Raw genomic sequence first — 22344 nt, 5'->3', positions numbered from 1 at the left:
CCAACTTTTATATAATACCAACTTTTTTATATAATACCAACTTTTTTTCATAACATCAACTTTTATGATTTATGATACAAATTTTTTTTTATAATATCAATTATTTTTTTATAATACCAACTTTTATATAATACCAACTTTTTTATATAATACCAATTTTTTTTTCATAACATCAACTTTTATTTATGATACAAAGTTTTTTTTATAATATCAATTATTTTTTTATAATAACAACTTTTTTATAATACTAACTTTTGTGTCTCGCCTACTCCGATGTCTTTTATGTCCATGTAGATGGGATACATGTTGTATATGCCTCACTAAAGGCACAAAAGCCATTCCTAAACATGCTGAACCAAAAAGCAAAACAATAAACACATTTGGTCGAGTTTTATACACGAGTAAAGACAGAAAGTATACAGCAAATTTCAACGATTGAAGAGAATAACCAACGAAAAAAATAATGGCGAGAATAATTTCAATCATGTCACTTATAAAGTATGGAATAGTTTTTTTGAGTATCGCGCTTAATTTGATGTTTATGGCCAAATTGAAACAAGGAAATTCGAGCAAGAGCATCGTTCATTGTCAGGAGAAAGAAGATACTATATTTTACATTCAGAAATATATCACGGAGTTGTTGGATGTGCGAGTTACCGTGCCCAAAAAGCACACTTTACGTCAAATTGTAGATCAACATTTTAACAACGTGCAACAAATATTGAAGGATTTAAATTTCAAAGATTTTCCAGTTATCCATAATATACGAAAAATTGAATTACCAAACAAACTACACCACTACGAAAAGATGAACAAAGCAACAAAGAACAGTACATCTTTTCCTTGTCTTGAAGCATATTTGGGGTTTCCTTACGGAAACCCTTTATACAATGAAGGTTTTCGTCGAACGAATTGTCAAAATATATCACAAAGATTGTCACTTGTCATAGATCGACCTATCATAGACTCGGTTGAAAATTTCCGAAGGACATTATCATTTGCTAAAGGAAGGTTTAAAAAGATTCATATTGTATTACAATCATCAGACTATCGTTTAGTCAAAAGAACTATTCAGCAATGGATGCCCAACGTAGCGATTCAACTTATTAAACAAGCTGACAATGTATCGTTGCATCTGAATAAAATTGTACAAAAGATAGATACTGAATATGTAGTGATAGCTTCACAAGTTGTTTTAATAAATGAGCAGTTTGACATCATCAGAATGGTTCAAGTCTACGAAAGTCTTAAACATGTGATCGTCGCTTCATCCATAAAGAATTACCAGTCAGGGAAATGGGAAACTGGTTGCTATCAAACTGCCTTGAAACCGTATAGACTAACCTACTGGTCTGGATATAGGGAATCACAAAAAAGTTGCCTCAAATGTGACTTTGTTAAAGGAGCTTTTCTGTTGTCTCCTCAGATACTGAAAAAAAACCCGTTTAGAGGAAGACAAATAGATACATTGTATGCAGATTTGTTTCTCCGTCTTCAAAAGCAAATAAAAATTTTTACATGTCCTGATGTAATGGTGTACATTAACAGCAAGGAACGATACGAAGCTGATGAGATAGGCGCGTTCAATATGTTATGGAACTTCGAACAAATTCAATGGTATACATTACAAACATTTCAATTTCCATGTCCAGCCAATTTTAAAGGATTGGTTTCCAAATGTAGGGTTGGAAAGGGTATGGCAGCTCCACCGTGCTGTTTAGAGATGCTCTATGATGGTATGGAATTTGTCACGGATTTATTTGACAGATATAGAATTCAATACATGCTGATTGAAGGATCTGTTCTGGGAGCTGTTAAGTTCAATGGGATATCGAAGTGGGAGCAAGACGCAGATATTGCAATCAAATCAAAAGACTTTACTAGATTGTTGTTAGTGATGGATGACTTAAACGAAATGAATTATACGTTGGTCATTGACCAACCAGTCCAATGTTGCCATGGACATGTAAAATTCGGAGGAGTTGCTCATATTCGAGTCTTTCACTGGAGCATACAAATATATGGATTCGATAGTTTGGGCGAGGTTGAAGGCGCTCAAACAAATATTGAAATGGGTAACGGAAATCGGAAATCGTCATTTAACGCCAAAGTAGCAGAAAACCCTGGAAGGTATTCTCGCAACCGGTATGGAAGTGAAGTTTTCCAGCATGCAGAGCACTGGATGAAAACGGGAAAGAAAGATGGTTGGCAAGATTATGAGAGTGGAAAATTTGAAGAGTGTTCGAAACCTGGTCATCATGCATGTCTCGATCAATTTGTTGCCGATGGAAGTTTTCTTCGGGGAAAAATATAAGTACAAATAATATTCTTCCTAAATATTGAGATTTAAACTTTTAAATATGTCTCGATTTTCTTTAATGTCTTGATTTTCTTTACGTGCCTTTTCGGAAGAAAAACCAAAACTGTCTAAACTTGCTAGACATGCTACTCTCGGGTACCAAATAGCCGGGGGGGGGGGCGCCGCTAATTAATTTTTCAAAAATTTTCCACCCAGGACATTCTTATTCCAACCCCCCCTGCTTATTGATTTTTGGAAAAAATCTCGTTTCTTAAGACCGGTGTCCACTTTCGCGCGAAACTTTTCACGGTATTTGTAACGTCATTTGTTGATTGAAAAATAAAGCAATTCCATTGGTCAAAATTGACGTAACGTTTGAAAAAAGTTGAACTTCCTTCAACTTTTTTTTTGTTTGTGCGAAACTTTTTTATGACGTAATCTTTTCTTTAGGCAAAAACGGTTAAGAAAAATCTTTCGCACGCTTCGCACGAAAGTGGACATCGGGCTTTAAGGTCGGTTTCCACTTATGTGCGCTGCAATCGCACTTTTTGGCTTCAATCCTTTTTGCTTGGAAAAAAGATTACGTCATAAGAATGTAGCGCGCGCTCGAAAAGAAAGTTGAACACATTTCAACTTTTTTCAACCGTTACGTCAGATCGCGCCTATGGAGTTGCTTCATTTTTCTTTTGATCAATAGCGTGGAAGCTTTGCTGGAGAAATTGCGATCGAAGCGCGCACAAGTGCAGACCGGCCTTTAGTGTTCCACTTTGGCGATTTTCTGAAAAATGAAGCCTTTCAAGTGTTCCAATCCCCCCGTTTATTACAACCCCCCCCCGGCTATAAGGCACCGGAGAGTAGATAAAGTAAAAGCCCTTGGATCGTAAAAACATTAAAGAATTCGAGTGTAAAATTATTGTGTTGAGTCAAGAAACGTAAATAAAACATCAAACTGTTTTATTGAAGTTCCTTGGTTGAGTATGAAAAATTTATGTACAAATTGTGCAGTGTAAAATTCACGATAAAAATCCAAATAAATAATTACTTAAATATAAATTTGAAAATATAAATATAAAATCATCAAAAAGTGACAGTGGGTAAAAAAAACCCTCAGGGTAGTAAAGCTTTGGCCTATACAAGTCCGGTTTTAGACATTCCCTGAAAGAGTAAGTAGCAATACTCAATAGGAATGAATTATATATATACTGTACAACTACTCTAATTGAGCAAACTTTTTAATGCAATATGGTTCAGCCAAAATCAATTAACAGGTCCTTTTTACAGACATGTTTTCCATGTGAAGAATAACTTAACTCCAAGAATTCCGTCATGGTAGAAAAAATGGAAGATAAAGAACAAAATATTTAGATTGTATCACAGTTTTGCAGGAAAAAATCATTGTGCCAAAAAGATCATATCAAAATTAAGAGCTATATATCAGTTCGAAAAGAGTTCCATCCACACGTACACACATCCAAATAATTACATCGAGTAAACGCTTTACTACCCTGAGGTTTAACCCTCCCGAGGAATACAGTTTCAGCACTTTTTTAGAAAATTTTAAAACTTATGCCCTTCTTTTTGATCTGTTTTTATAGATTTTTGCTAAATTTTAGCTTTGTGGTGTACTTGAAGTCTGTCTCAATGTAATTTGCAGCGGAGAGAAAAAAAGGCCGTAACTTTTGATAGAATTTGAATTATGCTCGTCAATAAGACAATCCGCAGTGGAATATTATCCCAAAAGAAAAAAAAATTAAACAAGCGATACTTTTATGAACCTACCTGTTTGTAAAACGAATAATAAAAGTTTAATGAAGGCAATGTAGCAACAAAAACTGAATCATTTAGAATTTTGCAAGTTGGTGTCAAATGAACTTTTTCATATTTAGCACAATTTAATTTTACGTCTTTGTATAAAAAAGTCAGGAAAAAATAATGAACAGATTTTTCCCAAAGTCCAAAAAACCCTATATTTAGGCATTTTTGGGATCAAAAATTATTTTTTTCGAAAATCGGGCTCCATCACATTTTGGTAATCACCATTTTGCACCTTTGTACCAAAAATCAAAAAATTCCTATGATCCAATCCTGAGAAAAGTTGGTAACAGACGAACGGACGGACGACCAGAGGTTAATTTGTAGGACCTCCAGGTAGGTCCAAAAATGGAAAAACGAAGATGAAAAATGAAGAAGAAGAAAATCAACTTCTTGAAGAATAATGCTATGATCTTCATTTTTATATCAGAAATTCTTTAATCTTAGAACGTCTTAAATGCGATAGAAAAAGCCCTGGTTTGCTTAAAAAGGACTCTTTTTATTGTTTTTCGATGGTTTTTGCAGTCATTCAGTGATGGATGAACTTTGGACTATATTTCGATGGAATAAATTTCTGTGAAATTTTTTTCACATTAATGATGTTCTAAAATCAAAGAATCACTCGTGTAAAAATGATAATTATAGTACAATCATTTAAGAAGTTGATTTTCTTCATCTTTATTTTCCGATCTTTTTTTAGTTTTTCCGTTAAGATAATACTCCACTCGTGTTTGTCTTTGCAACAAGCACAAAACCACTATCTATTTTTAATTTATATTCTATTAAAAGTTGTAGCCTTTCTTGCCTCTGCTGCAAATTATATTGAGAAAGACTTTAGGTACTCACATGGCTAAAATTTAGCAAAAATATATAACAACATATATAATCATTCTTAAAAAACCTTTATTTTTCAAGAGCTCGCGTAGCTCTATAGAGTGCTCGTAACTCGCCAGTGAGTGGGTCACTTTTAAATACAGTCGCTGATATAGTATCTTTATGGAAGTATTTCCGCACGCTTTCTACCTGTATTCAACTTCTTAACATGTTCGTTCATATCACGATAATAATCATTCTTTTTACGCATTGAATCAAACCTAGCATCTGTGGCTTGTCGCATCTTCCGCAAACGTTCTAGTTTAGCTTCTTGTTTGGCAATTTCATTCTGCAATCGGTTATCTTTGAATTGATTTCTTTTTTCTTCTCGTCCATTGGGTGTCTAAAGAGATAAGATACACACCATCAGAGGCTTTTCTTTTTTAGTTTCACATCAACATTGTGTTCACCACATTCAATCAATCAATTCAGTAATCAATGTTGAATTGTAAGCAACATTTATAATTCAAATGTTAACCCTATTTTTATCAGGAGGTATTTTCCACAAACCTGGCGTTATTTTGCTAATAGCTCTCCTAAAATATTTTTGACCTGCGATGACGTCATAATCTTTATGATGACGTCACCATCCCAAACTCTCGTGCCAAGTCCATAGTACCTCCAGATCAAAAGTTATAGAAGGGTGGAGGAAAATAATTCCCTCTTGAGAATAATGACCCCAAAAAGCTTGATAATAATATAGTGTAAATGTAAAGCATGGTGGATAAACGTCGTCTGAGAAATCAGGTAAACAATAAAAAAAATGAAATCATTCGCTCCAACTAATAATAAACAAGACGATTTGAAGTCGGGCATTTCGCCAAATATTTGCAAAAAGTATGCTAAAATGCCGGCTGAAAAGCTGATACGAAAATATACGAGGTTTAGGTCGAGTCATGAGAAATTATTCGGAAACGGTCATTTTTTGATGATGAATAAGCGAGGCTGAGCAATATTAAAACTGCTACAACCAGTCGTCCTTTGTAAAGAACTAATTACCGAAAAATATATCTATTAAGAGTTATTGATCTGATTCTTATAAAGTAGATGCTTATAAGAAAAATAAATATGCTTAAATTGTGCATCGTCCCTTGTTTACTTTGTAAGAACTATTCAACGAAAGGTATACCCCCGTCTATGAGAGTTATTGATTTGATTCTTATGAAGTAGATGCTTATAAGAGAAACAAGACGACTCAGAGTCGAAAATTTCGCACAGTGTTTGATTATTCATAGATGAAATAATCATTTTAAACGTCCGGGACTTGGGGAGTACTAGAGTTGGAGAATGTCAGGTTGGACCTGAGAAAAGCTGGCTCTAACAGAAACTAAAGTTACCCTTACAGAGACAAGGCGAAAAGTGACTCTAAGAACAAATTTAAAAAAAAAATTTAACCTTCTACAGATTTTTTTGACTTTTCAAGTTTCGTACCTTAAATAATTCAGAGACTTGGGAAGGTCAAAAACCAAACCTTACCATAAGCACATACCTGGCACCTATTAATGCCTAAGTACCCACAACCTCGTCCCCGTGTATTCCAGGCTTTATTTACTTTGCTTGATAGACGCCAGAGAATACCTTAGCGCTATCAGTACTCTCGGGTACCTAATAGCCGGGGGGGTTGGAATAAGCGGGGGGGTTGGAAAAAATCTCAAAACTTAATAAGCGGGGGGGTTGGAATAAAAATGTCCTGGGTGGAAAACTTTTGAAAGGAGGCTGATACAGCTGAATTAGGACAAAAAAAGGGAACTTTCAAAAAAATTTTCCCAAAAATTAATAAGCGGGGGGGTTGGAATAAGAATGTCCTGGGTGGAAAATTTTCGAAAAATTAATTAGCGGGGGGGACGGCTATTAAGTACCCGAGAGTAAGCATAAAAAAGCTGATAATACGCAGGGAACGAGGTTGAAGTACCCCCTCCCCTTTTACCATTAAAAGAATGCAATAAATAGAACGGGGCTAGAGCTAGAGCTTTATTGCCACCTAAATGTGAACTGTCCCAGTGTGGCCAAGTTACATAAATAAATATCTTTGACAAAGATATATACAAAAGTTTACAAAAATACAAAAATGTTTACACCTTGTTGATAAATCGAATTTAAACTATATTGAACCAAAACATATCAAAAAGCTCAAACTATATATTTTGCTATTTTGGTCATTTTTGCTATTTTCAATATTTTAGCTCACAAGGCTAGGTTACAGTAACTTTTTATCTTAGAGAGGTACGTAAAATTTGTTCAGAGATTCAAAATCCTCAATGTTGAAATGTACTATAGTTTCACGTCATCGCAAGCAAAAAGTAACAATCCTCAATTTACTCATCTTCTTTCCTTTTTAGTTTCCTGGTTAGTTTAAAGAAACTCCAAAGATTATCCCTCTCATCACTTTCAATGTCATTACTGCCAGGCTGCTGTCCGACCCTCTTCAACAGACTCACTGCTACAAAAAAAAACCTGTCCTGGCTGTCAGCATGTAACGTACCAGCCAAGCACAGGAAAATTACACGTACACATAGAAAATTAAATGGAAAACTTACATTTAGTGCTGTGATAAGATAGCTCTGATAGAAAATCCAGAATTTATATGGTGACAGAAAACTTTTTGGGTACACGTATTCATGATTTTAGAAAAATGCAGTATTTTTGTCATGAGAAGAGAATTATTGTAAATTCTGACCTTTTTCTATTGGCTATGTGCTGAAGAATTTTCTTGGCACACCAAAAATGCTGAAAAATTAACCTTACACTTTAAGATTTATGGCTAAATTTTTTTGGGAGTTTTCTTGCCACACTAATTTTACAATTTAATATAATTAGTTACCTATTTGAGAAATTTTTGTTGTCAAACTAAGAATTCTGAATTTTCACCGTAATATAAATTGTGACAAATTTTCATCCACGTACAACTATAATTTTGGGGAAATCCCACTTGTTCGACAGTATACTTGTCCGACGGTACATTTGTTAGACCGGTTGTTTGACAGTTATTAGTTCGAATTGAGTAAAACATAAGCATGGCGAAAAAGTTTAATCATTTTTAGATGTAAGAAGACTTTTAATATTTCATAATTTGAAAGAAAATATTTTTTGGAGAAATTTGTCAGTGCCGCTTTACCATAACTTTATTTCTACTCAAAACTGTGTAATTTTATCATAGGGATATCAGTACGTATTAAACTCAAAACAAAGGGATAACCAAACCAGGTAGATATTCACAAAAGTTTGTAGCACTTCCAATACACACGACATTGTGTCAGTGTCGTGTAGTAGTCTCTGTTAGACCAACAACCATATATTTTTGATAAAGAACCTTTGACTTGTGAGTCCTGGAAAATTAAAACGTCTTATGTGTTTGAATGTCAGTAAATAATTGTTAGTTATTGTACTCTTAGGTTCCAAATAAACGGAGCCCCCCGCTTGTTAATTTTTCGAAAATTTTCCAACCCCCCCGGACCTTATTAGGACCCCCCTGTTTATTATTATTTAAAAATATTTTCAGCTGTCAAAGAGAAGGCCCCTTATTTTGCTCTAAATAGCCTGATTTTAGCCTATTTTTACCTTATTTTTGGGTTTCAGAAGTACAATTCCCAAACCCCCCCGGCAATTAGGGTCCCCCCCCCGTTTATTAAAATCTATAAAATTTTCCAACCCCCCCGTTTATTCGAACCCCCCCCCCGTTTATTTGGAACCTAAGAGTACCTGGGTTATCCCTTTGATTACCACCTGCAAACCTAGGAAAAAGAAAGCTTAAATGAAAAAAAAACTCACAGTCAATAGTGTTTGCAATCTGAATACTCCATTCCTAAAATTGAATGAGTTATGAATAGGAAAAGATAACAAGTCAACAAGTTCTGATAACTGATGTTACAAGATTTTCTATCTTCTCTTGCCTCTCAAATCAAAACAAAAAACAATCAAAAATGAGCCAAAGAATTTTGCATGCAGAGAACCATGAAGAAAAGCCACATATACACAAAGAAGAGACTCATTAATAAGAAACAAGAAACAAAACAAAATCTTTTCAAATAAAAATTTCCACTAGAAGTCAGCCATTATTTTTTCCAATCACTCCCTCCTCAAAAATCAAAACAACACGATCTGCGACTTTGACGGAAGTTTTCATTTCTCATTTCACGAATTTCTCAAAGTTCATTCATTTCTACAACGCCGAAAGATTGGGGCTTCAGCTTAGCCGTTTTTTCCTTCCTGGGGTTTCGCTCCAGTCGGGCTTTCAGCCCTTGCCACCGACAAAAATTTTTTCCTACGCTTACCTAACTCCTACGCTCATTTTCCCGCGTGATACCGTTCCAGCCCGACTGGCGTGCCAGTCTAATCGTATTATTGTTGCCGAATTTATAACAGTAATCCAAAAACGACATTGATTTCCTGTTACAGCCCCACAAATGTTTCCGACGAGGTCGATGTCGATAATTTCTATTCTTCTCTTTCTCGAGCTGTTTTCAATACACCAGCGCACAACTTTCTTATAGTTTGTGGAGACTTTAATGCCCAGGTTGGCCTGGAAAATGTACCATTTTCTTTTCACAAGCTTACCAATAGAAACGGGAGCAAACTCTTTGATTTTACGCAGCAATTTCAATTATTTGCCACAAACACATTTTTCACAAAAAAAGCTTCAAAACTTTGGTCTTTTCAACATCCTTCTGGAAGCAAATCCCAAATTGATTATATTCTTGCTCGAACTAAATGAAGGAACGGTGTTAGGAATGCTCAGTCTTATTCTTCTTTTTCCCCTGTAGGCTCAGATCACAGAGTAATCTCTTGTCACGTCTCTCTCAGCCTCAGATCTTCTAAAAAGCCAAGACCTGACCCAATGAAAACCATAAACTGGCAGCAGCTTTATATACCAACACTGATCTTCGTCACACATACACTGTGGAGGTTAAAAATAGATTTGATATGCTCTCTAAGCCAGATGATGATCCAGAGAACAAATACCAAACACTGATCAAGGCCAATGAAGAAATCAATCTTTCTCTTTTACCCAGGAAGCAAAAAATCAAAAAGAAAAATCTCTTTGAAAATAACCTTCTTTCTGACGCGCGCAAAGCACTTGTAGAGGCGAAGGACAAACACCAAACTCGCCCTACAAGGAATACATCTAGACTCCTTTTAAATGCTCAAAAACGTCTGGATGATGCCTATCTCAATGCTGAGGCAATGTTCATTCAGGGAAAGATTGATTCCATTTCAAATTTGCATATCTCCCATCAACATTCTGCTGCATGGAAGACAATTAACGACAATCACCCTTCCATCCAGCTAAAAAGAGGCTCTTCCAAAAAAAGAAGAGAAAACTGGTTAAACCATTTCAAATCTTTACTCGGTAATCCACCTATTCTTAATAATAATGCACTTCCTTTGACCCAAATTTTTGATGAGCTCGACATTTCCACCTCTCTTTTTACCTTAGACGAGCTCATTAAAAGTGTCAAACTATTTTCGAATAACAAATCTTCCAGTCTTGACAATATCCCAACTGCACTCTGGAAAGACCCAGTCTTTCTTGATCTTCTCCTTGAGTTTTGTAATCAGACCTTTGAAAACTGCAGTCCACCATCTGCTTGGTTAACAGGTGGTATTATCCCTGTTCCTAAAAAGAGTGACTTGACTTTAGCTTCTAATTATAGCGGCATAACGTTGATGCCAATCGCTGCCAAGATATATAATAAAATGATTCTAAGGCGCATTGTGCCTGTACTTGATCTGACTACTTAGGAAAAACCAAAACGGTTTCCGCAAAGGTAGAAGCACTCTTTCCCAAATCCTAGCAATACGGCGTATTTTAGAGGAAATGCGAAAACTCAACAAAGATGCCTTCCTCTGTTTTGTTGACTTCAAGAAAGCTTTTGATTCAATATCTTGAGAAAAAATGTTCGAAATTTTGAAGTTATATGGTCTTCCGGGAAAAATTATTTCAGTCATTAGGGCACTTTATGTTTCTACGAAGGCTAAAGTTGTCTCCCCCGACGGAGATTCAGATACTTTTGATATTCTTGCAGGAGTCCTTAAGGGTGATACCCTTGCTCCTTTCCTTTTTATAATTGTTCTAGATTACGTTTTAAGAATTTCCGTTGATTTATCAAATGAAAAAGGGATCAAAATAAAGGCACCTCTCCGTACGCGCGGTAAAGGTTTGTTTTTAACTGATCTTGATTTTGCTGACGATCTTGCACTTGTTGCCGAAACTATTCAAAATCTTGAAGATCTTCTTCATTCTCTAGAATCGTCAGCTAGCAAAGTCGGTCTCTACTGTAATGAAGGTAAAACCGAATTCATCAGCTCTTCAGCAAATGCCCACCTTCTAACATCTTTTCACGGTGTCAACATAAAGGCAGTAAAGGACTTCAAATACTTAGGATCCTACATTAATAACTCTGAAAGCGACTTTAAAACTCGAAAAGGCCTCGCGTGGAAGGCATGCAATAAACTAAACAAGATCTGGAACTCCAATTTGTCTAATGTTCTCAAACTCCAAACTTTTAAAGCTTTCGTCGAGCCAATTCTTCTTTACAGCTCCGAAACTTGGACAATGACAAAAGCTATGCTCAAAAGTCAGGACGGCATCACTTTCCAAAGTGAACCGTTGCCAGTGGGAATCGAAACCTTTGAAGCCTGTGTAAGTATTCCAGGTCAATGACCACTATCCCACGAAGCGCCCATCCAACATGCCAGACTCTCCCATTCAATACAATCGATATCTTTTTCCAATCGATTGCTAATCGATAAACAATTGACAAAAAAAAGACAAAAAAAAGACAAAAAAAGAAAAAAGAAAAAAAAAGACATGATAATTGATGGATCGGATATTGATTGTTTTCGATAATCGATAATCAACAAGATTTTGCGGGAAGCTTGATTGGCTATCAATTGATCGATTTTCCATCGATTTACTCTAAAGATGTTCGATTGTTCACAATCAATCGACAGCCAACCGATGGAAAACCAATCTATTATCAGTTAGAATAGTCTCGATTACCTATCAATCATTATTGAAATCAATCGATATCCAATCAATCGGTTGGTTAGCAATTAGTCATCGATTGGAAAAAGTTATCGATTATATCAACGGATTAGAATAGGTGGATTAAGAACTCATAGAAAACACTCCTCGTTAGGTTATCAAACTTTTTTACGAGTTTGCTAGCAATTAAAACTTGATAAGTTGTTTAAAAAAGTTGTAAAAAATCATTACTTTCAACATTTTCATTGGTCATTACGTATCACGTGGTACATTTTAAATAAGAAAATGCACTTTTTTAGCCCTTTCTATCCAATGCAGAAATTAGCCAAATAATTTGAAATTTATTTTCCTAATTCTAAATACAGTCTTCTTTCACCAGTATGCAACCCATTCGTGACCCATCGATAGTTTCTTAGTTATAGACCATACGTTAATTTTCACTTATCTGAAGATTGCCATTGACAAAAGATTAAAAATTTACATTAAAACTGGTCTAGCGTTTGTTGATGCTAAAACTTAAGTGCAGGATTTAAAATATTTGCAAAATCATCAAAATTGATCGAATCATAGGACAAATTCGTTTTCGAAACTGTATAAATTGGAAAATTGTTCTTATAAAAACAATGAAAAAACTAAACGAGGAGTGCGCAGAGTCATTTACAGATTTTTCTTGTAACAATGAGAAGACAATGGATCTCTCTTGGGAGCAACGAGAGAAGTTAATCCACCTATTCTAATCCGTTGATTATATCGAGTGGGAGAGTCTGGAAAATGACACATCTCACCTACCGTGAAGTCGGGTAAAACTTGTATCAGTGGAGGGAAACTTGCATAGCCATCAAATGACTGACCAATCAAAGCAGCAAAATTTCAAAACAAATGAACTACGCAGCTTCGCTCACAACTCTACTCTACCATTTTTGTTTTGATTTAACTTTGCATTTTAATGACCAGCCAGGTCATTCATTTGAGGGCTATGCATGTTAGCCTCCACTGATGCAAGTTACCCGATCTCACGGTACCTAGATAGCTAACCAAAGGTATGTAGAACTTCTATCACTTATAGATTGGCATCCCCTGCCATAAATTTCTCCGTGAAATACTTAGTAAATAATAATCTGTCTTATAACACAACTTAATCAAATATCAACAAACAACAAATAATTCTAACTGCAAAAATAATAATCATACCTGTCTGTTGTCTGTGTTGTTGTGTGTAGTGATTTTCAAGAGAAACTCTTTAATTGTAAGATTCCTATCACTTTATTGGTGCATTTACTAACTACACAAACATAAAATACTATGCTAAAAGAATTATATCCTCTTTAAGTACTCTAAAAACATCAAAAACATGATACAAATACAAAAAACCAGAGCAAGTCTGACAGCATGCTGAAATCCGCCATTTAAAAAGACGAGCAATGTTTACTAATGCTTGGTTACGCCTACCTAGCACTTACAGACTGGAATCATTAAATTTTATCTTAGCGAGTCCATATTTCAGAATTTTCGAGAATGTTCTAGAAATTTCAACTGCTTTCGTTTTCTTTTTTTTTCCCGCACCGACCACCGCCGCCGCGAAAGCCTATCGTAATACTTTCGCTATGCGAAATTAATCAAATGGGTAAAGGCCACATTTTTGGTACACCTGTCCCTTCCGTTACGCTAAAAAAATTTCATCCTCAAAATTGCTTAAAACTTTTGGACTTTTGGACTATTTGGATGTGTATATACCTCTATGATGATAATCAAGTATGTGCTCCTCTATATTACCTTTTTGCAGAACTGTAGGACCCTAGAAGTTGTTGTGGTTGATTTTTTTCTCATTTTCAACCAATAACTAAAGACTTGTTATTTCTACAAAAAAGAGACACTTATAAGACTAAACTTACTCTTAAAATGTTTCTACAAAGTGTTTTAACCAATTCCTAATCGTTTTTCATGAATTTACGTTTTCGGGTTGGAGGGGTAGCCTAATTTGCGTAACGGAAAGGACAACTTTCAAATTTTTAATTAACATCTTTACTAGGAAAAAACTTGTTTCAAAAGATAGTTTGAATTTTAATAGTCAAATATGATCTTTTAACCTAAAATGATAGAACTAACCAGAACTAACTATATAAACTTACAAATACTCCTAAAAATTGTAAATATTAGGTATAGAATAAGCGTAAGGGACAAATTTTCTGAAAAATTTTCTGAAAAATTTTCAAAATTTGAAAATAGCTCTGTTTTGGGCCATCCAAGCCTCATCCCAAGTTTTAGATGATCCCTAAAATTTAGGTGACCCACTGTAGGTGACCTCTGAAACCGAAGGGTTAACGAGACCTCTGGTAAAATTTGTTATGGTCAAAACAACTTCGAATAACTCCTAATTGTCATTTTCAGGCATTTTGAGCAGTTTGGAGTCTTCAAAAAAAATCAAAAATTTTTGGCTAACACTTTGAGCGCGCAGTAGTTTTGAAAATGTTGAAAAATTTCAATGATTTTTTTTTGAAATTTGAAACTTCAAAATGGCATAAAAGCTTGTACCTTTTTGATTCAGACACTCGTTTTGGTACCAACCATTGGAAAGGTAATTCTATACTCTTTCAAAAAGCATTGGGTTTATTCCCCTTTAAATCAAGTCCTAGGGAGCTGAGACCCAAGCTTTGGGACTTGGTATTTTGGCTGTTTCAGGACGCGAAAACACGTCCTATGGAGCCTAAGGGTTAATGAGACCCCTGGTAAAGATTTTTTATGGTCAAATCAACTTCGAATAACTCGTAATTGTCATTTTCAGGCATTTTGAGCAGTTTGGAGTCTTCAAAAAAAATCAAAAATTTTTGGTTAACCCTTTGAGCGCGCTGCAGTTTTGAAAATGTTGAAAAATTCAATGATTTTTTTTTTAACTTTGAAACTTCAAAATGGCATAAAAGCTTGTACCTTTTGATTCAGACACTCGTTTTGGTACCAACCATTGGAAAGGTAATTCTATACTCTTTCAAAAAGCATTGGGTTTATTCCCCTTTAAATCAAGTCCTAGGGAGCTGAGACCCAAGCTTTGGGACTTGGTATTTTGGCTGTTTCAGGACGCGAAAACACGTCCTATGGAGCCTAAGGGTTAATGAGACCCCTGGTAAAGATTTTTTATGGTCAAAACAACTTCGAATAACTCCTAATTGTCATTTTCAGGTATTTTGAGCAGTTTGGAGTCTTCAAAAAAAATCAAAATATTTTTGGTTAACCCTTTGAGCGCGCAGTAGTTTTGAAAATTTTGAAAAATTTCAATGATTTTTTTTGAAATTTGAAATTTGAAATTTCAAAATGGCGTAAAAGCTTGTAGCTTTTGATTCAGACACGTGTTTTGGTACCATTGGAAAGGTAATTTTATACTCTTTCGAAAACATTTGGTTTCTTTCCCTTTAAATAAAGTCCTAGGGAGATAGGACCCCAGCTTTAGGACTTGGTATTTTGGCTGTTTCAGGACGCAAAAACGCGTCCTATGGAGCCTAAGGGTTAAGAGATAAAAAGAAGTCATTGTAGTGTAGCAAATGTGAGAACAGTCTACAATAGGTCTTTCAACAATGCAATAACTTCAGATATCTTGGCTTTGAAGAAAGAAACACTATAATGAACATCCAAGTCCCTGTAACACTCCCTTTTAAAAAAGGCGTAACGGAAGGGACATCCATAACGGAAGGGACACCAACTTTTCCAAGGAGATAACTCCCACCACATTGTTAATATAAAGTTTAAATGTACCTGCAAGTAAGAAGTCTAATGAGGGTAGTAGTCAACCAAAAGGAAAAGTTTTTAAGTCGAAGACTTGAGATGCTGTTCAATTTAATGTTTGCGTAACGGAAGGGACAAAACCAAGGCACATTTTCAATGAGAAGGACTGTCACTGAAAAAACATGTCAAAAATAGAGGATAATGGTTTGCAAATTGAATTTGGAGTAATCCCAATGGTAACTTGTGAGAATTTAACATAAACTATAGCTATTTGACAAAGATTTTCTTGAAAATGAATTTGCGTAACGGAAGGGACAAGATCAGAGTCGCAAAACATGCTTTTTAGAAAAATGCAAAACCTGAGCAACAGTGAAAAAAGTATTTACTCAAAATATTATGAAAACTCGTTCCTATCAATATTAGGCGGACTGAAAAAAAATTGAAAGTGAATATTTTATCCCACTTGAAGAAAAAACAATTTTGAATCTTATAATTTAGACTTCTACAGGGTCTGTAAGAGGAAAGACTGTCCTATTGCTGGCCAAACTCTGATTGTAAGGGCACTTTCTACCCCAGATCAATAATCAATTGGAAGTTTTGCAAGTTTAATGCTAGTTTTCAAGATATGAGCAGTAAAAATCAAAAGCGTAACGGAAGGGACAGGTGTACCAAAAAATGTGGCCTTTACCCAAATGTTCTTAGATTTTATGCCATCCTTTACTTACTCTGTAGGAACTAATAACGGAAAGGTATATTATCCGCATATTATGTGTCTACGCTTCTTAACCAAATCAATAGCACGAACTCTCTCTATTTTGAACGCATAATAACCACTCTCTGTTTTCCATGTCAAGTGGAACATTCATGAGAAAAATAATAAAATAATAAAGTGTTTGTTTAACGTACAATGAAGATGATCAAATAATATTAATGTTGAATTGTTTCAAAATTGTACGCTTTACATTTATTATTTTTCTTTTTGAAAAAAAAAAACGACCACGATATTTATACATGGTAAGTGTGACCGAGGAAAGGCCGAAAACAAATTAAATTCAGTGAGTTTGTCCACCGTATCGAGTACTTTCGTTTTCTATTTTTTTCCCCCACCGCCGCCGCCGCCGCAGAATGCGAAATTAATAATACACTTATTTTTGAGGAAAAAAACCTTACCGGGCCATTCTCCTGTTTCATTTCATCCTTCAGTTGAGGGTAATCTTGTCGTTTTGCTTTTCGTGCGTCAATCCGATCGAACTTTTTCTTCTGATTTTTCGCCTCTCTACTGCTCTCAAAATCTCGCCAATATTCAAGCTTCTGCTTCTTATTATCCATTGCGGAGCGGTTCTTTTCAATGGTTATTTTGATTTTCGTATACCCGTCCTCGACGTTTTGTTGTTTTGCAGCCCTTTACCAAAAACAAAGATGGAAATGGAAAAATAACAAAATTTCCAATGGCACATTCACATGACTGAAAAAATCTTGTAAAAATTTCGAGAGAACCAATGACTGAATCATAGGCCTAGGGAGCTGAAAGGATTGAAATTGAAATGAAATTCAGTCTGGACAATCAACAGGAGTGCAAACTGTCCAAAATGGTTGCAGTGGTTACATAGACATGGTAGAATGAAAAATATAGATTTCGACTTGCGTTGCACGAACATATAAGTGGCGTAAACTTAGCATTCACAGAGACGACTTGTTATTATAACCAAAAACGAATAATCATTATAATTTACCTCGCCTGTTCATCTCTTTGTCTCTGTTCATCTTTCACTGTTTCTTTATGTTCTTCCATTCGTTTCAAACGGCGCTTGGTGGAAGCTCGCAACGCTTTGATGCGCTTCTCTTCCACAGCTTCACGTTGCTTATCTACATGACCAATTTGTTCGCTGAAAGGTTTTTCGGACATGTCAATGGTTCGATGCGCGATGATGTCACGGTGATAATAAGGTGGTGGTTTTTCCATAAGATAATTATTCGCAATGGGTGGTTGGAACTTTTTATCTAATACATAGAAAATTAAAATAGACAAGGACTAGTTCCAGTCGGAAACATAAAATTACTTGACGAGCACATTGGGATGAAGGTAAAATAAAGAAGAGAAAATACCTGTTTTCTTAGGGAAGGGTACCCCATCAGCTGTTTGGTAATCTGAAGCTGAAGGTGGGTTGCGTTTCGATTTGATTCCTCGGTAAAGATTTCCATCTAACATTGGTTTTGGTGTTGTTTCGCGAGTGATGGGCCTGCCAACCCAATGCTTTTTGGACCTTTCAACGACGTTGCTCCCAACACTGGCAGACCTCTGGTATCGGTGCTTCTTTTTAGTGTTATCGAAATCGTTACTCCAAGTCTTCACTTTGTTCGGGGGTGTCGGTGCTAAGAGAATAAAATTTTCATAGATAACATGGTTGCTCTATCAAACTTCTGCCTAGCTGGCCACATTATGGTGTGTACGCATTTTAACATTCGTGAAGCTTAACAACCGGTGGTAAGTAAAGTCTTACACTGGAAACTATTGAGTGATCTGTTCAGAATACATTCTTTCCCGAAAATTTTGTTCTGTTTTGGCATGTTGAGACTTTGAGAGAGTTGGTGATGCTGCATCTTTGGTGTTTCGTATGGAAATGTAGAAGTTGTAGAAGATTCCGCATAGTCGAAACCAATATCTGGCCAAATGAGAAAGTAGAATTGATTTTTCAGGGAGTTTCAATAAACAACTAACCATAATTACAGGACAGTTGTTCCCCATCAAATAAATTTGAAAAACCGAATTTAAAAAACTCTTGGTTCTTAAATACCTGTTTATGAAGGCAATACCATAAAATATTGACCGATGTCAAAAAGTATTGTCCCGAGATTGCGTATTACCCTCATAAACAGTTAGTAAAGGGTTAAAATAGCATATAGATACCTGAGTTCAATGTTAAGCTCTTCATGAAGGCTGAAGATTCTGCTAATTGTCTTTCTAAAATGAAAAAAGTCACTGTCAATGACTTGCGTTTTAACTAGACACTAAAATTTTATCGCCACTTCATTGGAGCCTACTCAATTGTAATAAGCTATTCTTGGTTAATATAAAGTCAAGTGTGTCGAGAAAGTCAGGTATCCGAGGGAAATAACCTAGTGTTGAAAAATCAGTAAACTCGACACCTGTATGAATTTATGTGAAAAGTAATTTCAAGCACACAAGGGCTACCTTACAAGAATACTGAGACTTTTCTGGGAAACTAGAAATGCTTCTCGAAGAATATTACCGATCGTTTCTGTCAGATAATCTCGTTCTCCGTCGCTTTCAACCAGAGACAAAGGGTTTGATGGATGAAAACTTTTGCTTTTGAACAATTGCAACTTGCTCTCTTCTAATTTATCAATGTTTTCATCCGCTTTATCGATTTGTTTACGAATCATGTCTCGAACGATGGTCTTCCATTTTGATTCTTCAATACGAAGAACGGATTGAAGAGGGAGAGTTTTTGTTTGGTGATCAAACGATTGAACTTGTACCACCTTGATGAAATCCAGATCTTCATTTTCTTCGTCTAGAAAAAGAAGAAGTACTTTCAAAAAAACTTGTTGAACAGATGTGAAGGTAACAAAAGTCTTGTAGGTGCACTACCCAATGGATCACATAATCGTAGTACTACGAATTTTTACCGGGGTTAATGGAATTTTTTAGTTTATCTATCAGGTTCAAAATTAATAATGTGATTTCTCCAGGGTGATTGATTGTTCATTGGGGTTTAAATTAACGCTATTTTTGAGGATATTTTTTCAGCAGGGCTGCATTAATTGGGGCACTGAAACTGATACCGGACGACCGATGAAAAATATAACTTGTCGTAAGCTTATAATTTTTTTTTAAACACGAAATACTTGACTGGTCGTGGCAGGATAGATAGGAAGAATTGTAAAATGAAATCCCTTCGCTAAAAGACAAAATCTCGTACCTTAGGTAAATTAGATTTTGCGTTAATAAATTTTCGGATTTTCGAGAGTTTTGCCCATTTTCGCAGTTTTCTCTCTTAGCGAAAAATTTATTATTGACAGAGTATTACCAAAACCTTGCAAAAAAAAAAAGGAAATCAAGTGAACAAGAGGCGGATTCTCAAAATTTTGCCCATGCGATAATTCACAAGTTACAAGTTTTAATGTTATTTTGAACTTTTCAGGTTTTCGAAAAAAATCAAGAAAAAATAACCCAACTTTTTCAAAAAATCAGGTTAATGAAAATTTTTAATTTTTTTTCTTCCAAAACTCAAAGCTGTTCAAAATGAATAAAAAATATTTTCTATTTTTAAGTAAACTTACAGTAAACTCACTCTTATTCGAACCGCTATTATTCTAATATTTTTCTATATCGAAACAAAAAATTGCCCCCCCCCCCCCCTGGCTGGAAAGTGGTTTAAATTACTCTCTGTCATTCGAATCTTTTTCTAATACGAAGAAAATTTTTGCTCCCATGAAGATCGAATTATAGAGGGTCAACTGTATCGGTATTCATTTTAATTTGAGATCGCTTTTTGCACGATATATCTGGAACTAACTAGGTTGTGCCGTGTTATGTTTTCTGCAGATAGGACAGCTAGTAGTTTTTTATTAGTTTATACTCTGACTGCTTGCGTGACGGCAACGGTAAACCAGTGCTTTTTCATTTGAAAAAATATAGCGCGTTTCTTTTTTTTCGGTGAGATTACGATTTAAAGTACAAACGGTGCTGGGATCCGTATAAATCTGAACTATTTGTTGTAAAAAAGATCCATAAATAAAAAAAAGGTCTGACCATAAATGTATTTTTTCTTCAGTACAGTGGCAGGTATGAACTTTCCATCTTGCCAATGCGCAAGTACTTTATCCCCTTCACAAACTTTCCCAACATTTTCTTCATCAAAGGAAAACAAATCAGTGATTTTAGATAATTTTTTTCCAGATATTTCTACTGGCGAAGGTTCTAATAACACATCAAGAGCTTCATCTGATATCTAAAAATGAATATAGAATCAAGGTGTTAAGATGGAAGGCCAAGAAAGAGGTCATTAGGTGATCATCTTATGGAGAAGTTAGTAGATTAGGGGTAGTAGTGCAGTGGGTATCAGTTTTGACTGCCTCTCATAGCATGTGAGAAGAATTTGGTAGATAGAAGCCTCAAAAAGCCTGTCCGTATAGACTAAACTTTAGGTGTTGCTTTCATAATACATCGTGAATGAGGTGAAATTGAACCAGTTAAATCTGCAAAGAAAACAGTTCCAAAGAGACGAAACTTGAACACTCTATAAAGAGGCTAGCCATCATCAATTAGTAGGGTATATTATACTCTTAGCTAAAGGAACCATGGTCCACTGAAAAGAAAGAAAACAAAGACACACCACTTGCTCCAATTTTCTTTGGTAAAATGCTCCATCCTTTGCGGACTTCGCTAGCAATGTTTGGCCGGCAGTTCCTGGTCGATTACTACCCCCAAATGCTCTATCCAAGGATGAGTTTTCTGGCAGACCGTGATGGCGAATCACTTGGAGCTCCTCCTCTTTTTTGGTGTACTGTACAACATGGAATGTGCCATATGTTTTTTCACTCAAATTTTGCCAGAAATGAGCAGCATTTTGATCCTGTATTCCATCTTTTACATAAACAACGTGGAGAGGACGTCCATCACAGATCTCTTCCACACATTTCTCAACGATGGATCCTTTCTCACTCGGAGGACCATCTGTAAGTAAGACAACACCATCACTATCTTCTTGACTGAATGCAGATACCAATGCTAATAAACTGTTCGTTTTATTTTCAAAAGTTAAACGATCAAGCCATCTTGATAATAACAGTATGTTTTGTTTTGTGCACGGTAAAAGCGATTCTGAAAATGAGGAGTCCTTTTTAGTGAAGCAAGACACATTGAACTCAGCATAGTTGTTTGATTGAAATAAGTAGTGAACCAGAGATAAAACAAATCTTCTTGCTACATTGACATATTGATACATCGAACCAGAATTGTCTAATACAATGTTAAGTTTATTTTCACTGATTGACTTAGTGATTCCGTGAAACTTTCCTTCGATTTCGAAGTCCTTCATTGTGAATACTTTGCAAAACCCTGTAGAGAAAGTATGGTTATTTAATCTCTTAGAAAAACTGATTTTAAGTGAAGATAATGATTTTTAGGTGGTTGATAGCAGTCAAAAACAATGAATGAGGAGTAACAAGAACTGATGCTTGGTATAAAACAGGATGTATTTTTAAAAAAGTAATAAATTGTATTAGTAGGCATCTATTATGTGTATGTGGGTGCAGGTGTTTTAGACGGATAAATAGAGGGATGGTTCGAGATCTTTGCCCTATTTAATCCTTGTGCGATCATAAGAAATAAGAACAACCACATCTTTTTATTGAACGATATTACAAAATCAAAATTGGGAAATTTTGCAAAGGACCAGAAAGGACAGGAAAGTTTCCCACCATATACATGGGTCTATTATTTGAGCTTGTTAACTAGCACTACTAAATGGAAGTAAAATCGAAACTTGCTAAACACCTTGCTAAATTGATAAGTCAGGAATCTTTGAGCTACGTTTATTTGACATCAGGTTTTCAAAATTGCTTCCTTCCTGAGGGAATTAAAGCACAAGATGGAGTAATGTCGTATTGAGTAAACAGCGGGATTAATTTTTGC

General features: G+C 35.4%; 2 protein-coding genes across 3 annotated transcripts; one reads left to right on the top strand and one right to left on the bottom strand.

The window, feature by feature from the left end:
• The first annotated feature begins 391 nt into the window (after positions 1-391).
• LOC136824782 (uncharacterized) lies at positions 392-7881 on the top strand. Its single transcript, XM_067080758.1, has 2 exons — positions 392-2314; positions 7324-7881. Exon 1 carries the CDS (start codon positions 464-466, stop codon positions 2312-2314), a length of 1851 nt encoding a protein of 616 aa, XP_066936859.1. The 5' UTR covers positions 392-463; the 3' UTR covers positions 7324-7881.
• On the bottom strand, positions 4817-21788 carry LOC136824781 (uncharacterized). 2 transcript variants are annotated; one of them, XM_067080757.1, is made up of 9 exons: positions 21044-21788; positions 20461-20659; positions 18935-19219; positions 18592-18645; positions 18185-18346; positions 17790-18056; positions 17417-17684; positions 16854-17085; positions 4817-5327 (listed from the first exon to the last, which is right to left on the bottom strand). In XM_067080757.1, exons 1-9 carry the CDS (start codon positions 21746-21748, stop codon positions 5106-5108), a joined length of 2394 nt encoding a protein of 797 aa, XP_066936858.1. In that variant the 5' UTR covers positions 21749-21788; the 3' UTR covers positions 4817-5105. The 2 variants fall into 2 exon arrangements, with proteins under 2 accessions (XP_066936858.1, XP_066936857.1); XM_067080756.1 differs by having other exon boundaries at positions 21047-21764.
• Between the last annotated feature and the right edge of the window lie 556 nt (positions 21789-22344).

This window comes from Clytia hemisphaerica, unplaced genomic scaffold (genome assembly GCF_902728285.1).
Source record: "Clytia hemisphaerica strain Z4C2 unplaced genomic scaffold, Clytia hemisphaerica genome assembly, whole genome shotgun sequence".
Taxonomy (NCBI): domain Eukaryota; kingdom Metazoa; phylum Cnidaria; class Hydrozoa; order Leptothecata; family Clytiidae; genus Clytia; species Clytia hemisphaerica.
This window is presented reverse-complemented; position numbering and strand designations above follow the sequence as displayed.